The 17689-nt window shown below is 42.3% G+C and overlaps 1 protein-coding gene across 1 annotated transcript in view; it reads left to right on the top strand.

Annotated features, from left to right (window-relative positions):
- The window catches only part of HEATR3 (HEAT repeat containing 3), a 44239-nt gene that overhangs the window by 4431 nt on the left and 22119 nt on the right, over positions 1-17689 (top strand). Inside the window, 7 exon segments of the mRNA XM_030924861.1 lie at positions 2234-2343; positions 5781-5921; positions 9127-9404; positions 14650-14740; positions 14848-15005; positions 15282-15364; positions 16913-17049. Coding sequence (XP_030780721.1) covers positions 2234-2343; positions 5781-5921; positions 9127-9404; positions 14650-14740; positions 14848-15005; positions 15282-15364; positions 16913-17049 — 998 coding nt within the window.

Raw genomic sequence — 17689 nt, 5'->3', positions numbered from 1 at the left:
GTTCCCCTTAGTAGGCCTGTTAATCTGGAATGTTAAGACTTGGTAGGAGCTGGACGTGGTGGCTCATGCCTGTAATCTCAGCACTTTGGGAGGCCGAGGCGGGTCAGGAGGTCACTTGAGGTCAGGAGTTTGAGGCCAGTCTGGCCAACACTGTGAAACCCCGTCTCTACCAAAACTATAAAAAAATTAGCCGAGTGTGGTGGCACATGCCCGTAATCCCACCTACTCGGAAGGCTGAGGCAGGAGAATCGCTTGAACCCTGGAGGCAGAGCTTGCAGTGAGCCAAGATCATGCCACTGCACTCCAGCCTGGGTGACAGAGCAAAACTCCATCTCAAAAAAAAAAAAAAAAGACTTGGTAGGAGGTAGGATCAGGTGACCTAAGATCAACCCTCCTCCCCAATCCCTTTCCTCATTGCGTCATTCCATCTTTTGTTTTACGGCTTTCCAGTCATTGCACCTGACAAAAAATAGGAGGACTCATGACCACTAGCACCTGTGGCTCCTCCTTTCCCCCGACTTCCTGCGCACCCTGAGAAAAATTTGTCTTTAAGCTGGTCAGGCCCAGATGCAGGTGCAGCTTTGGTTTGGCCTCTAGACTGAGATGGGGACCACAGACCTTGGCTGGTGCTTTTCTTCCTCTCCCCTGGCGGTTACCATCTGAGTGGGAAGTGGATGCCTAAGAAGAGCTCCCTTGGCCCCTGGAGGAAGAAGGCCACTCTCCATTCTGTGATTGTAGCAGTGGTGAGGGTGGAGTGGACTTGCTACTAGGAATGGAAATGGCTAGAAACCCAACCTGGATTTACTTTTTTCTGCCCCATTTTATGTCCCACATTTCTAGCAAGACTCTGTCACAGTTTCTTATCTTCAGTCAGCAGCAATTACAGTGGCTGACCTAAAAGCACAGATGTTTCTTAGAATATAAGATTAAGTTGGATCCTGAAATGCCTATGTAGCAATCTGTCCTTGCCTGTGATTTCATTGTAATGAATGCATTCCACCAGAAATATTAGAGAGATCAGATCTGAGGAAATGGCATTTGAGCAAAAACTGATGGGTGCTGTTTTTCCGTGCACCAGATAACTTTGAGTCATAGAAATTGTTGCATTTGGAAATTTTTTAAAAATTGCCTTGAAAAGAGTCTGAATATATCTCCAAGGTGATTTCTCTTTTCTGAATACCTGTGAGCCCTGTATGTATCACTGAGTTACTTTTAACATTCTTGTTTCATAATTTATATTTCAAATTATCTTTACACACGTATGGCTTATCTTCCTGACTAGACAGTGGTCTCCTTAATGCTGCCATAACTAGATAGGTAGGTAGGTAGGTAGATAGAAGATATGAAATCTTTTATTACATAACAGATTTAGTTTAATAATTTAATCAGCTCTCTTAGCTGTTAGCATGTCACGTGTGTATGTTGTATGTATGGAGGAAACATACAACATGGATATTTCCTCTGGAAACATGGATACAATTATTATAATTAGCCTTGTTTACTCATATTTACTGTGTTTGCTTATTCATAACACTGATAGCTGTCTGAGTCTTTTATTAAAAGGTAGTATAATTTTAAAAATACTTACAGTAATTTCTCTATTGTAGACTGCAAATTCTGCTTGATGAAATTATGATTGCACTCTAAAAGGCTTGAATAAAATGTAATTTTATTTTCCTTTAAATTTGTGTTTTTGTTAATGATCTAAAATATAGTAGGTTAAAAAAATATAAATTTGTGTTTTTGTGTGATAAATATAGAGGCCTTTTATCCTCCTTGAACTTGTTATCGTTGTGGTATAGAGGGAAGACAAAACAGTAGGCTGGACCCAGGGAACCTAGGTACTGGGCCTGGCTCTACCACTGACAAAATATTTGCTCTCTGATGGGCCACATTACCACTTGGGTCCTGGGTTTTCACATTTATAAAACGGGGAGTTGAATTAAATGATTTACAAGATCTCTTCCAGCTTTAACCTTCTATAAGGAAACTGGCATCATGGCAAAGAGATTGATGAAAAGGTCCCACTGTGATAGAGATAAAATATAGATAGCCAGTTCTCATGTATAGTGAATATGAATGGGTGTTAGTTCCTTCATCGATAAAAATGGTGGGTGTTTGATTCCAACTCCTTGGTTTATAAAGCCTGATTTGTTTTTTTATGGATTGCTATGGTTGATTTCCTACTGTTAAAATGTGAATAGTAAAACTTTTTTTTCCCCCTTCAATTTAGTGAATGCAGTAGTAGAGCAGTGTCTATATTCAACAAAGAAGGGTGTTTGGAGATTGTGTTAAAGTATTTAAGTAGGTTTCCTACCAATGTTGACCTGGCTATTTCAGTAGGTAAGTGAAGAAAAGGTGATGACTTATTAAGAATGTGTAGCCTTGTTCAAAAATTTTCATGCAGCTTTAGTGTGTGTATTCCACTGGAGTGATTTTTTTTCTCATTGTATGTGAATATGTAGCTCAGCACCTGTTTTTTCTGGGTCTCTAAATCTGTGATTAATATTAATTCTTTACCTGCTCATTCAATTTTTCTGCTTTTGGCTCTGAAAGGGAGAAAGGTAATTATGTGAAGATATGTGGTTTCTGGCCTGTTTCCATTCTTAGCAGCCTTTATTAATTCTTAAAGTTTTCATCTCCATTTACTAAGAAACAGTAACCCACAACTACCAGGCCTTTAAGCCAGTTAATTGGAATCTAAACTTACTTAAATGTATTGTGCTACTATCTCATACTTCTGGCAGAAAACTGACAGCCTGAGTTTTGTTGAGAGAGAAAGAGAAAAAGAAGTGATTGAAATTCCACTTAGGCCTGCGTGCCTTCCATGAGACAGGGAAGGCAAAGTCCAGCAACTTCAGTGGCCTTGGCTCCCTTGCCTTCTCTTTATTGGACTGAGGAGCCACTAGGGACCCTCAGCTCAATGGCAGGAGGCAGAAACCAGAGCATGGGCAGCTCAGCAGAATGCTGGGTGGGAGTGGAGAAACAATTGAGGGAGAGCATTTCTTTTCTCCCCATCATTATGGCAGGTTTCCAGCTGTCCCTTTGTGGAACTGCATTTCTTCTGGGGAGAAAGAAGTGTATTCCCCTTACTGCTGTTTCTCTTGACTCTAATGGATATTTTTAAGAGAACAGAATTGGGGGGAAATAGTAGAATAAATACTACTGAGAAAATTTTAAAAATCATTTCTCCAAATGGAATCTTGGTGGGTTTGGGGAGTTGTGAGTAAATGGGGATTTTAAAAACAATTCAGCCATTTTTAGGAATTTGTGACTTAATCTCAGAGGACAGTTTTTGTTACAATAAGATAATTTCAGGAAAGTTAGTTCATATGATTTAAAAGAAAAACCACTTCTATTTTTCTGCCTTTAGTCTTACAGATTTATTTCTGTTTTTAGCTTTTCTTCCCCTTAATGGGCATTTTTGAAATGGATTAGAATAAAGTCATTTTGCATTGCATAATAGTGTTTTCCTTCTGCATGTAGCTAAATTAATGATTTTTAAAATACATTATTACTTTTACTTCTGAAGTCAAGCAATGCTTACATATAGTAAAAGGAACTACAAGATTCCGTCCCATGTATTCATATAACTTTTTTTGAACTTGTATGTTAGCAATCATGGCTGTTAGCTAAAGTAAATTAGTTTCTTAATGACAAAGATACTACATTTGAATATATGTAGAGAGATGCATATATATGGATTTCTATATAAATGTATTGTCGATCACAGCAGTTGCATGCATTTAAAGTAATTTTGATGGGCGTGATTTATTATTTTACATGTCTTAATTTGCTCATACTTTTATATAAACTATTTTTTTTCTTAAAGAATTATTGCCGGGCGCGGTGGCTCAAGCCTGTAATCCCAGCACTTTGGGAGGCCGAGACGGGTGGATCACAAGGTCAGGAGATCGAGACCATCCTGGCTAACATGGTGAAACCCCGTCTCTACTAAAAAATACAAAAAACTAGCCGGGCGAGGTGGTGGGCGCCTGTAGTCCCAGCTACTCGGGAGGCTGAGGCAGGAGAATGGCATGTACCCGGGAGGCGGAGCTTGCAGTAAGCCAGGATCCGGCCACTACACTCCAGCCTGGGTGACAGAGCGAGACTCCGTCTCAAAAAAAAAAAGAATTATTGCTCCACCAGAGATAACCCTAACTTTGAAGGTCATGATAAATTTAAAGGAAGCCAGACATCCCAAAACCTGGGACTGTTTGCTACTGGTCCTTGATAAGTACATAAATTGAGGGTAAATTTTTTTTTTTTTTTTGTGATGGAGTCTCGCTCTGTCGCCCAGACTGGAGCGCAGCGGTGCGATCTCGGCTCACTGCAAGCTCTGCCTCCCAGGTTCACGCCATTCTCCTGCCTCAGCCTCCCGAGTACCTGGGACTACAGGCACCCGCCACCACGCCTGGCTAATTTTTTGTATTTTCAGTAGAGACGAGGTTTCACCATGTTAGCCAGGATGGTCTCGATCTCCTGACCTTGTGATCCACCTGCCTCAACCTCCCAAAGTGCTGGGATTACAGGCGTGAGCCACCGCGCCTGGCCTTTTTTTTGAGATGCAGTCTCAGATCTGTCACCCAGGCTGGAGTGCAGTGGCACAATCTCGACTTACTGCAGCCTCCGCCTCCAGGGTTCAAGCTATCCTCTTGCCTCAGCCTCCCAAGTAGCTGGGATTTCAGGCATACATTACCATGCCTAGGTAATTTTTGTATTTTTAGTAGAGATGGGGTTTTACCATGTTAGCCAAGCTGGTCTGCAACTCCTGACCTCAGATGATCCTCCTGCCTCAGCCTCCCAAAGTGCTGGGATTACGGGCATGAGCTACCACGCCCGGCCTGAGGATAAACTTTTATAAACATTTATAGTAACGACATTGCCACATTTAAGAGTCTTTTAGGCCGGGCGTGGTGGCTCCCACCTGTAATCCCAGCGCTTTGGGAGGCCAAGGCGGACGGATCATGAGGTCAGGAGATTGAGACCATCCTGGCTAACAAGATGAAACCACGTCTCTAGTAAAAATACAAAAAATTAGCTGGGCATGGTGGTGGGCACCTGTAGTCCCAGCTACTCGGGAGGCTGAGGCAGGAGAATGGTGTGAACCCAGGAGGCAGAGCTTTCAGCGAGCCGAGGTTGTGCCACTGCACTCTAGCCTGGGCGACAGAGTGAGACTCTGTCTCAAAAAAAAAAAAAAAAAGAGTCTTTGTAATTGTATTTTGTAAAAAAGTGTAGATCTGGCTGAACGTGGTGGCTCATGCCTGTAATCTCAGCATTTTGAGGGGCCGAAATGGACAGATCACTTGAGACGAGGAGTTCCAGACCAGCCTGGCGTTCATGGTGATATCGTCTCTACTAAAAATACAGAAATTAGCCAGGCATTGTGACGCATGCCTTTAATCCCAGTTACCTGAGAAGCTGAGGCACAGGAATCGTTTGAACCTGGGAGGCGGAGGTTGCAGTGAGCTGAGATGCACCACTGCACTCCAGCCTGGGCAACAGAGCAAGACTGTCTCAAAAAAAAAAAAAAAAAAAAAAAGGTATACATCTGTTCAGCATTAGAAATTTAAAAAGAAAAGAAACGTCTTTTCCAGCACTAATAGTTTGGGAAGCCTCATTTGTACATATCACCCTGAGATAAAGCATATATATTCTACAAAAGCTACATGAATCTAATGAAGTGGTAATGATACAACGTTTTGTTGATGAATTATACTGGTATAAATTATCCAAAGCAGAATTCATTTGTTTCTAAATATTTATGTTTTGCCTTATAGCATATTGTTTGCAGACAGTGACTGAGGATAACCCAGAGCTGCTGAAGTCTTTCAGTGCTACAGCATTGAACGTGCTGGAATCAGCACTGCTTTCTCCTGTCAGTTCCATGGAATCCCTTCTATTGAAGACATTGGTAGCAGGTAAAATTTAGCCTTATGGCATAGTATATTGTTTTAGTAGCTTTTGATATGGATGCGTGGCAGCAAAATTCAATCATTCATTTCAACACGTCGGGCCTTCTGTGCTTTTATCTGTTTTGAAAATTTTAATATTTGAGAAGAGACCCTTACTTCAAGCAGTTGTCTATAGTTGTAAAGCCTTGTGGAATAGATTTGTTTTGAATTTAACAAACTACTGTTAACCTGATAAAGAGACGCTATTGTCAGGATCCCCACTTATTTATGAACCAGTGATTTCAGAAATTGACCACTTAGTTTTCCGTAAGTTTTTTTTTTTTTTCACCAACTCTTTTCTCTCCAGAATCTCTGAATACAGAAGTAAGAAATTATCTGAAGGTCTGTTTAGTATGTACTTTATTTAGTTTCTGTATCTATTTTCTTCTTGCCCTTTGGCCTTACAGAGATAATTTATGTTGAGAGTTTTTTTATTTTTTATTTTTTTAATTTTTAAAATTTTTTATTGTTTTGAGATGGAGTCTGGCTCTCTCACCCAGGCTGGAGTGCAGTGACTAGCTCTGCAACCTCACCTCCGAGGTTCAAGTGATTCTCATGCCTCAGCCTCCCGAGTAGCTGGGATTACAAGCATGCGCCACCATGCCCAGCTTATTTCTGTATTTTTGGTAGAGACAGTGTTTTACCATGTTGGCCAGGCTGGTCTTGAGATCGGGACCTCAGGTGATTTGCCCACCTTGACCTCTTAAAGTGCTGGGATTACAGGTATGAGCCACTGTGCCTGGCCTGTTTTTTTTTATTTTAATAGTGGTAAATGCACATGAAATTTACCGTATTAATCATTTTGGGTTTTCTTGAGACAGAGTCCTCCTCTGTTGCCCAGGCAGGAGTGCTGTGGTGCGATGTTGGCTCACTGCAGCCTCCACCTCCTGGGCTCAAGTGATCTTCCCATCTCAGCCTTCCAAGCAGCTGGGACTACAGGTGCATGCCACCAGGCCCATTTAATTTTTTTTTTTTTTTTTTTTTTTTTGAGACGAACTCTCACTCTGTCACCTAGGCTGGAATGCATTGGTGCAAGCTCAGCTTACTGCAATCTCTGCTTCCTGAGTTCAAGCGATTCTCCTGCCTCAGCCTCCTGAGTAGCTGGGACTACAGGCGCCCACCACCACGCCTGGCTAAGTTTTTGTATTTTTTTAGTAGAGACGGGGTTTCACCTTGTTAGCCAGGATGGTCTCGATCTCCTGACCTCGTGATCCGCCTGCCTCGGCCTCCCAAAGTGCTGGGATCACAGGCGTGAGCCACCACGCCTGGCCTAATTTTTTTATTTTTTAATAGAGATGGGGTTTCACCATGTTGACCAGGCTGGTCTCAAACTCCTGACCTAAAGTGATTGGCCCGTCTCGACCTCCCTGTGCTGGGATTACAGGCATGAACCACAGTGCCCAGCCACAGTTAATTCTTTGTATTTTTTTTTTTTAGAGATGACATCTCACCACGTTGCCTACGCTGGTGTCAAACTCCTGAGCTCTTATAATATGCCCACCTTGACCTCCCAAAGTGCTGGAATTACAGGCGTGAGCCACTGCACCCAGCCTTTAATTGTTTTTAAATGTATAATTTAGTGGTGTAAAGTACATTCATATTGTTGTGCAATAAAAATCCGGAACTTTTTTTCATCTTGCAAAACTGCAACTGTACCCTTTAGACACAATTTTTCCCATTTCCCCTTCCCCCAGCTGCTGTCAGCCACCATTCCTTGACTACTCTAAATACCTCACAGAAGTGGAATTATACAGAATTTGTCTTTCTGTGATTGGGTTATTTCTTTTTGCATAGTGGCCTCAAGGTTTATCCGTGTTGTAGCATGTGTCAGAAATTCCTTCCTTTTTAATGCTGAATAATATTGTCTTGTAGGTGTAATACCACATTTTGTTGATCTGTTCATCTGTTGATGGACACTTAGGTTACTTCTACAACTTGGCTATTGTGAATACGGCTGCTGTGAAATGGATGTAATTTTTTTTTTTTTTTGAGACAGAGTCTCGCTGTGTTAACCAGGCTGGAGTGCAGTGGCAAGATCTCGGCTCACTGCAACCTCTGCCTCCTGGGTTCAAGTGATTCTCATGCCTCAGCCGCCCAAGTAGCTGGGATTACAAGCGCCTACCACCATGCCTGGCTGATTTTTGTATTTTTAGTAGAGATAGGGTCTCACCATGTTGGCTAGACTTGTCTCGAACTCCTGACCTCAAGTGATCCTCCCACCTTGGCCTCCCAAAGTGTTGGGATTACAGGGTGAGCCACCGCACCCAGCAAAAATGGATATAATCTATTCAAGTCCCTGCTTTCAGTTCTTTTGGGTGTATAGCCAGGAGGTGTTTTTATTTTTGTAGTAACTTAAAAAAAAATTACTCTGACTACTTAATGATAGCTCCTGTTCTTTTTTGATAATCAGAAAACTAAGAACCTGCTCTCATGTTTGTATGTGAGACCGACGTTGCAATTTTAGTACATTCCATTCCACTCATGGAATATAAGAAGCTGCTGAGGAGAGCAGCTTAGGTTACAACGAGAGAAAGTGAAGCCACTCACTTTGTCATTTTAAAAGAAACTTGATGAGTGTTCTCTGGGTCTCCTGATAATGCAGTGTATCAGAGAAAGGCATTGTGTGCCAAGGAAGGAAGATGATTGTGCAGGGTTATAACTAAGGGCATTGGCCGGGCGCGGTGGCTCAAGCCTGTAATCCCAGCACTTTGGGAGGCCGAGACGGGCGGATCACGAGGTCAGGAGATCGAGACCATCCTGGCTAACACGGTGAAACCCCGTCTCTATTAAAAATACAAAAACTAGCCGGGCGAAGTGGCGGGCGCCTGTAGTCCCAGCTACTCGGGAGGCTGAGGCAGGAGAATGGCGTAAACTCGGGAGGCGGAGCTTGCAGTGAGCTGAGATCTGGCCACTGCACTCCAGTCCGGGCGACAGAGCGAGACTCCGCCTCAAAAAATAAATAAATAAATAAATAAATAAATAAATAAATAAATAAATAAATAGCTAAGGGCACTGCCTCAGTGCAGAACTCATTGACATTTAATAAATAATGAACAAAAGCAGTGGGGCTGAGATTTTTTGAAATTACACTGGCCTTAAAAGTCTTGTGAAAATTTAAACTTAATAAAATATTTCACAGGCATTTCTTCTCCTTATGCTTATTTTTTCCCAGGCACAATTTGGAATCTAAAGGACATTATTCCATGCAAGAGTCAAGCAGAAATCATAAATGCCTTACTGAAGATCTTATCTGAAGTTTTGGGAATGGATGCTGGTGAAACAGTTATTCAAATGAAAGAGACTGAAACGCAAAGGTTAAAAACTGCTGCAGAGGCTGAGGAAATATTAGAGAACACTAATGGGGATGATTTGATTGAAGATGATGAAATGGAAGGAATTTCTCATAAGAGAAAAATTAGAAGGAAAACTTTCGTTTCAGATTTACTTCCAGTAAGTCAGGTTGATGTTTTCAAATATGGATTAATACAGCTGTTTTTTTTTTTTTTTTCCAGCAGTTATCCTTGGCTTTGCAGAAAAATATTGTAGTAAAGTTAGCTATAAAGGGCGTTTCGGTAAAAATGAGTCGTATTTTCCTGTTGATTCTCTTTATGTCATTAAAAATCTCCTAAAGGGGGAAAAGTCTTTTATCTAATGTGATAGTTTTATACACAGGAGAAGATTTCAGAGATGGGATAAACCTATCCTTTTGGAACACTTTAGAAATAGATGATCATCTTTGTAAATCTTGCATCTCCACACTTCTGTTACGTACTGTTTGCCAGACTGTCTTCAGACTAAAGGAATTTGTACTTTGCCTGAATTGTCTCTTGCATTCTTGCCTCTTATTTTAGTATTTAGCCTTATCAAGGTGGCAAACCAAATCTTCATTTATCCACTACTAATCCGCAGAGGTTGGGTGACTGTGAGATAAATGATGGTTTGTAGTTTTCTTGGAGTGGGTGATGGTGGTATAGTTGTACTGGTGGTGTGATATTGCAGTAAAGGGGAGCAATCTGGGGTGCAGGAAGCATTTCACCTGACAGTCTGCAGAGAGAGAGCCATATTTGGGGAGAATACTTTGTTAAGGAGGAGAGCAAATAGGAAAACAGGGAACACAGTGAGGCTTTATTCATTCAGGTTCACATTTACTGTGCTCCTAATGTATGCCAGGCACTGTGCTAGACACTGGTCATAAAAAGATGATTAAGACGTAATTTCCAGCCTTCAGGAACTTCCTCCATGTTGGGAAGACAGACACATAAAACCATGGCTCTAAGTCCTGTGCCGAGAACAGTACTGTGGCCCTGCGCAGATTTCTAAGGGAATGGTATCTGTAGAGTAGGCCCTTGTGACTCAGCCTTTATGGGAGAGCTAAGGAAGAGGCTGTCAGAGAGAGCCTTTTGGACACAACATCTGGGGCGTCATAAAGGAGGGGTTAAGAAAAAGCAGGTTATTGTTTGGAGAGATCACTCAGGCAGCTGGAGGAAGGAAGAGCACAAGGGGCCTGGCAGCAGGAGGACCAGTCAGGAGGCTGCCGAAGGACAACGAAGGCTGAGTTGGGAGGAGGCAATCATGTCCTCTCATGCTTACCTGTGTTCATGATGTCTCAGGAAGCATAAATTGATGGTGTTTCAAAGAAATCAAAATGTGGATAGAACCACTTTTCCCGTCATATGAGCAACCTGTGGGTGCAAAGCACTGTGTTAAGTGCTGGCACAAATAACAGAAGTGGGAAGGCCACGGTGTCCTTGAGTTGCTCACAGATTTTTTTTTTTTTTTTTTTTTTGGAGACAGAGTTTTGCTTTTGTTGCCCAAACTGCAGTGCAGTGGTGTAATCTTGGCTCACTGCAACCTCCGCCTCCCAGGTTCGAGCAATTCTCCTGCCTTGGCCTCTACAGGCATGTGCCACCACACCCGGCCAACTTGGCATTTTTAGTAGAAATGGGGTTTCTCCATGTTGGTTAGGCTGGTCTCAAACTCCCAACCTCAGGTGATCTGCCCACCTTAGCCTCTCAAAGTGCTGGGATTCGTGCCCAGCCTAGATCTTTTTATTTTATTATTATTGGTTTATTTTGAGACGAGATCTCACTATGCTGCCTGGTCTCAAGCGATCCTCCCACCTCGGCCTCCCAAAGTGCTGGGATCATAGGCGTGCACCGTGGTATCCAACCTGTTTCATACCTGTATGTGGAAAGAGGGGATGTGATAAATCAGGGCTTATGGGGTCATTTTCAGCTGTGGGCACCATGGTACTCAGGTTTCTGTTGATCCTATCTGATGCAGATATACTGTGTTTGAAGGATCTGAAATCCCTTGCTGGGAATGAGAGAATGGCATTCTTGTGTGATTGTCCCCACCTCCAGCCTTGCTTCCAAGGACCTTCTCCAGGGAGTAAGGTTGGGGGTGAGACCCAAGTCTAACAAGGTTTAGATAGAAGTGCCACTGTTGAAAAACTATTGATACTTAACTGTTATGTAGAGATTTATTTTCTTATTACTTTTATTTTGGTGCTTATAAAAATGCAGTGTTTTCTTACAGTAAAAACTGGCTTTTTAGAGTCTTCTGGCCAGGTGTGGTGGCTGACGCCTGTAATCCTAGCACTTTGGGAGGCTGAGGTGGGCAAATTTCCTGAGTCCAGGAGTTCAAGACCAGCCTGACCAACATGGTGAAACCCCATCTCTACTAAAAATACAAAAATTAGGTGTGGTGGCATGTGCCTGTAGTCCTAGCCACTCAACTTGGAAGGCTGAGGCACAAGAATCACTTGAACCTGGGAGGTAGAGGTTGCAGTGAGTCAAGATCACACCACTGCACTCCAGCCTGGCAACTGAGCGAGACTCTGTTTCAGAAAAACAAAACTAAATGAAAATAGAAATAAAGTCTTCCTTAAGATTGTAATGATGGGCGGTGGTGGGGCGGCGGGGTAGAGGAGAAAAAAAGAAGAAAAGGAAAATAAAATGTTCTTAACTGACTAGACTGGATGATTAACATGCTAGTTGGTCAGCCAGCCGGTGTTTAAGTGCCAGTAGGGTGCCAGGAACACAAGTTATATTCAGCTGTGGTCTTCCGCACTATCCAGTGTCTTCTGCAGCACTCCTTCAGAATCAAAACTGCATCACTTAACTTAAGAAGGTATAACCACAGAGATATAAAAGAAGATCAGTTTAACCCGTTTTTTTGTGGGGACACATGCAAAAGTAAAGTACTCTCTGCTTAGCTTCCACAGTTACCAATTTTCAAATTCTCTTCTATTTGATTTCATCTAGTTCCCCTCACACTGTCTTTTCTCTACTAATTATTTTGAAGCAAATCTCAGATGTCATAACATTTCATCTAAATTGGTTCTTTATGTCAGCTCGATAGCAGTGAGAAGCAGAGAAAAGTTCTGAGCAAGAGAGTTACATAAAGAGGTGGAGTTTAATTTCAGAGTTCCTTTTAAGCCATATCTTCGGCTGGGCATGGTGGCTCACGCCTATAATCCCAGCACTTGGGGAGGCCGGGGTGGGTGGATCACTTGAGGCCAGGAGTTAAAGACCTGCCTAGCCAATATGGTGAAACCCTGTCTCTACTAAAAATGCAAAAAATTAGCCGAGCATGGTGGTGCATACCTGTAGTCCCAGCTACTCGGGAGGCTGGGGCATGAGAATGGCTTGAACCCAGGAGGCGGAGATTGCAGTGAGCCAAGATCATGCCACTGCACTCCAGCCTGGGTGACAGATTAAGACTCTGTCTCCAAAAAAAAAAAAAAAAAGAAGAATAAAAAAGAATAAGCCAGATCTTCATATATTTTAAGTGGATGACAGTCCAGCAGCAACATGTCTTGTTTAGCTTTGAATCTCGTCTAATAAATATATATTTAGTTGAATTAGCACACACACAAAGCAAATAGAAATGATTTTTATATATATTCTTGATGCCAATAAGTAGAATTCAAATTTAGGGATCCCTGAGCTACATCTATTAAATTAGCAATTTGCTTTTCTTTTTTTTAAAATAATATGATTAAAAGTTACAGTTAAATTGTTGCACAAAGAAGTCACTGGGGGCCGGGCGCGGTGGCTCAAGCCTGTAATCCCAGCACTTTGGGAGGCCGAGACGGGCGGATCACGAGGTCAGGAGATCGAGACCATCCTGGCTAACATGGTGAAACCCCGTCTCTACTAAAAAATACAAAAAACTAGCCGGGCGAGGTGGCGGGCGCCTGTAGTCCCAGCTACTCGGGAGGCTGAGGCAGGAGAATGGCGTAAACCCGGGAGGCGGAGCTTGCAGTGAGCTGAGATCCGGCCACTGCACTCCAGCCTGGGCGACAGAGCGAGACTCCGTCTCAAAAAAAAAAAAAAAAAAAAAAAAAAAAAAAAAAAAAAAAAAAAGAAGTCACTGGGGCTGGACATGGTAGTCACGCCTATAATCTCAACACTTTGGGAGGCTGAGGTGGGAGGATTACTTGAAGTCAGGATTTCAAGATCAGCCTGGGCAATATACTGAGACCCCATCTCTCAAAAAAAAAAAAATAGCAGGTAAATTTTTTTCTTTTCTTTTCTTTTTTTTTTTCTTTTTGAGACGGAGTGTCACTGTCGCCCAGGCTGGAGTGCAGTGGTGCAATCTCGGCTCACTGCAACCTCTGCCTCCTAGGTTCAAGGGATTATCCTGCCTTAGCCTCCCAAGTAGGTGGGATTACAGGCATGCGCCACCATGCCTGGCTAAGACCTTGTCTCTACGAAAAAGTAAAAAAATTAGCCATTCATGGTGGTGTGCACCTGTAGTCCTAGCTACTCAGAGGCTGCAGCAAGAGGATTGCTTGAGCGCAGGAATTTGAGGTTGCAGTGAGCTATGAACGTGCCACTGCACTCCAGCCTAGGCAACAGAGTGAGACTCTGTCTCTAAGCAGGGGGAAAAAAAACAGTTGAAAACTGAAGTTGGGAAATATTCAAATAGTAAAATATACATTATTTTTAGCCCATGTACTGTTTTGGAATATCAATGTGGTTATTTCACTTTTCATATACAATTTGAGAATAAAGGTTATATAAATTTATATTACCCATTTTTAAAATGTTAGTTGATAATGTTAAGTTTAAGTTGGCGTTACGTATTTTCAGAAAAAAAAAAAAAAAAAAAAAACCTTCCTGCTTTCTTTAGTCTTAGAGAAATGCTTTATTATAGTCTTTAAAGAAAGTCAGGAAACAGGTCCGTCTGCTCCATAGCAAGTTCTACAGGTCATATAAGGACTCCTTAGTAGTGTTTGTTAACGCAGCCATTCCAAGAAAGACATCTAAGCTGAGCATCTAAAAGCAGGTTTGTTTATAAGTGCCTGGTGTCTGAAATGAACTCTTGTTTAAATCTTAGTATGCCCAGCTACTTCTTGACACAGTAGATTATGTTTCAGGGTGAATTCTGTTCAGAATTCCTGGATATTTGTCTGTTCTCTCCAGCTAACTAAGCGACACTTGGGGAATAGCCATGCAATGATGGATGGGAACCCAGTTAATGGGGGCATGCTCCACTGTACCAAGAGGAATTATAATGCTCGTTTGTACTTTTGGCACTTCATGACTTTTCTTTTACCTACCCCATTCTCCATGTGCTCTATTCCAAGTACAAAAATCTAGTAGGCTTTCACTGAGGAAATTCCCCAAAAACATTTTCCCAGCCATTGAGAGTTGGTCATTTACTTTTTTTTCTTTTTTTTTTTAAGCCCACTGACAAGGAGCTGAGAGAGACTATAGCATTACTGACAGCTCAACAGACTGCTCTGGAAATTATCGTCAACATGTGCTGCAATGAAGGTTTGTTAACAGTTTACATTTAGACATTTTCCCCCTGGGCCAAGAGGGGAACTCCCGTGGAGATTTTCTTAACTATTCCAGTTCTGCGTGGTTTGCCCACTTCCCAGATCCCTCTGATGATGAATGGGAAGAACTTTCTAGCAGTGATGAAAGTGATGCATTTATGGAGAATTCCTTCAGTGAGTGCGGGGGGCAGCTGTTCTCTCCCCTCTGCCTCTCCCATGAGGTTCACACTGCTCTCACCAACTACCTCATCCCAAAGAAGGTAATCCGTTTTCATTCTAGGCTTACCGTGGAGCGTGGGAAAGGCTTAAGCAAGGTGTTCATTCTGTGTACAAAAGAAGCAAGCTCACACTTTCAGGTTGTAGATGGTGGTAAGATCTGAGACAAAGCTGAGCTAACAGTACTGGAAATAGGCGAAAAGGTCATTCTGTATGAAGCCTAGCCATTTCACTTAGGAGTAATATTTTGGAATTATATAAGGGAATCGTGTTAAATGACTACTCTTTAACTTTTGCTTTACTGCCTCTTTTAAATCTAGATTTTTGAGAAAACTGCCTTTCCAAACAGCATTGCAGTTGACCTATGTTCTAGGAACCCTACTTGGAAACCTTTAATTAGAAAGTAAGAACTTTTCTACTTTCAAAAACATTTGTCATTATTTTATTTTATGAAATGATGGGCCATTAAATAGAAGGTGCTGACTCCCCCTCAGACCCAAAAGTTTTGTTCCTGGGTATATATACCAGAAAAATAGTGCCCACGTGCCCTAGAATACATGTTCATAGCAGTGTATGTCACAGTTGCCCCAACCCGTAAACAAACTTGTTGTCCATCAGAGTTAGAATGGTAAATATATTTTGACAAAATCACTCAGTACAATACATGCAGCAGTAAAAGGGATCTGAATTAGAACTGCTCACAACTTGGATGGAGCTTACATTGTTGAACCAAAAAAGGAAGACATAAAAGAATACGCACACTGTGATTCAGTTTTTACAAAGTTGAGAAACAGGCAACATTGCACTATTTTGTTCAGGGATGCATACCTTGGTGATAAGCCTATTAAAAAAAAAAAGGCAAGGAAATGTTTACCATAAAAGTCTGTATGGTGGTTACCTGTAGGTGTCAGGGAGGTGGGATGTTATAAGGAAGAGATACAGGGGCTTTCAGGGTCCGGCAGTGTTTCTTTCTTTCCCAGGTGCATGGGTGTTGGCTTCATAGACTATATGTTAAACTCTCTATATATGTTGTGTACTTAACCATATATATGTCACATTTCACAATTAAAAATAATTTTAGGCTGGCGTGGTGGCTCACACCTATAATCCCAGTACTCTGGGAGGCCGAGGTGGGAGGATCACTTGAGGCCAGGAGTTTGAAACCAGCCTGCGCAGCATAGCAAGACCCCATCTCTACAAAGAAAAAAAAACATTACAAAAACTAGCCTGGCATAGTGGCACTCAGCCATAGTCCTAGCTACTCAGGAGGCTGAAGTGGGAGGATTGCTTGAACTCAGCAGTCCAAGGCTATCGTGAGCTATGATGGTGACACTGTACTCCAGCCTGGGAAACAGAATGAGAATTCTTCCCATCTGAAGAAAATTATAATTTTAAGGATGCTACCCTACATAGAAATTTTTCTAAAACAGATTCCTCATGACTCATTAATGAGTTGTGTATCAGAGGGTGTGAATACTCAAGCAGTTTGATTTGGCACATTAACAGTTACTTTACAATTCTAGCACTTGTCCAGGCAGGAGGATTGTTTGAGGCCAAGAGTTCCAGACCAGCCTGGGCAACATAGCAAGACCCCTATCTACAAAAAATAAAAAACTTAGCCAGGTGGGGTTGCGTGCACATGTAATCCTGCTCCTTAGGAGGCTGAGGCAGGAGGATCACTTGTGCTCAGGCGGTTGAGGCTGCAGCGAGCTGTGATCACACCACTGCACTCCAGCCTGGGCAATAGAGCAAGACCCTATCTGAAAAATGATAATACATTTTAGAAAACACAAAAAATAGTTCACCTTGTGATTCTTTGCTAACTGCCATAGATACCCTTGTATTTATAGATATTTCCAGTCAGAACCTGAAGCTTAGACTAAAAGTTAATACTGAATTCTGATGGGCAACTTCTGGAGAAACAGACAGCATTGTTTCACTTCCTTTCCAGAATGAACACTATTCAGTGCAGAGCCCTCTTCTGTCTCCAGAGTCTTGTGTCCCTCCTGGATGTGGAGCACCTGGGAGGAGCCACAGCCCTTCAGACGCTTGCACAGCATCTGTCACAGCTGCTTTTTTCCCAACCAGGTAAATATTTAGGCTTTATTGTGAAAGACTACGCAGACGGAACAGAATTTTGAAGGGGCAGGAACTTGGATTTTGTAAATGTATATTGTTTGTCATCCAGTCTGCAGAAACCTTTCCCAGACACAGGAATCACATATTTATAGTTGCCCGGGGGTACAGAGTCAAAACGAGGTATGCAAGCAGCTCCTGGGCTTATAGTTTTCTTTTTTATTAAAATTGTTTGCATCCAGTTTTATCAGGCCAATCAAGACTGAATCATAAATATCATAAAGGCCTCATTAAGGTACTTGGGTAATTCTTGGCCAGGCACGGTGGCTCATGCCTGTAGTCCCAGCACTTCGGGAGGCTGAGGCGGGAGGATCACCTGAGGTCAGGAGTTGGAGACCAGCCTGGCCAACATGATGAAACCCCTCTACTAAAATACAAAAATTTAGCTGGGCGTAGTGGCAGATGCCTGTAATCCCAGCTACCCGGGAGGCTGAGGCGGGAGAATGGCTTGAACCCAGGAGGCGGGGATTGCAGTGATCTGAGGTCATGCCACTGCACTCCAGCCTGGGCAACAAGAGCAAAACTCCATCTCCAAATAATAATAATAATAATTGGGTAGTTTTCTATTATTTTCTTGCCAGTTATAAGCATT

The sequence above is a fragment of the Rhinopithecus roxellana genome, chromosome 20 (assembly GCF_007565055.1).
Source record: "Rhinopithecus roxellana isolate Shanxi Qingling chromosome 20, ASM756505v1, whole genome shotgun sequence".
In the NCBI taxonomy this organism is placed as follows: Eukaryota; Metazoa; Chordata; class Mammalia; order Primates; family Cercopithecidae; genus Rhinopithecus; species Rhinopithecus roxellana.
The sequence above is the reverse complement of the archived record's forward strand: the minus strand, read 5'-3'. Positions and strand labels throughout refer to the sequence as shown.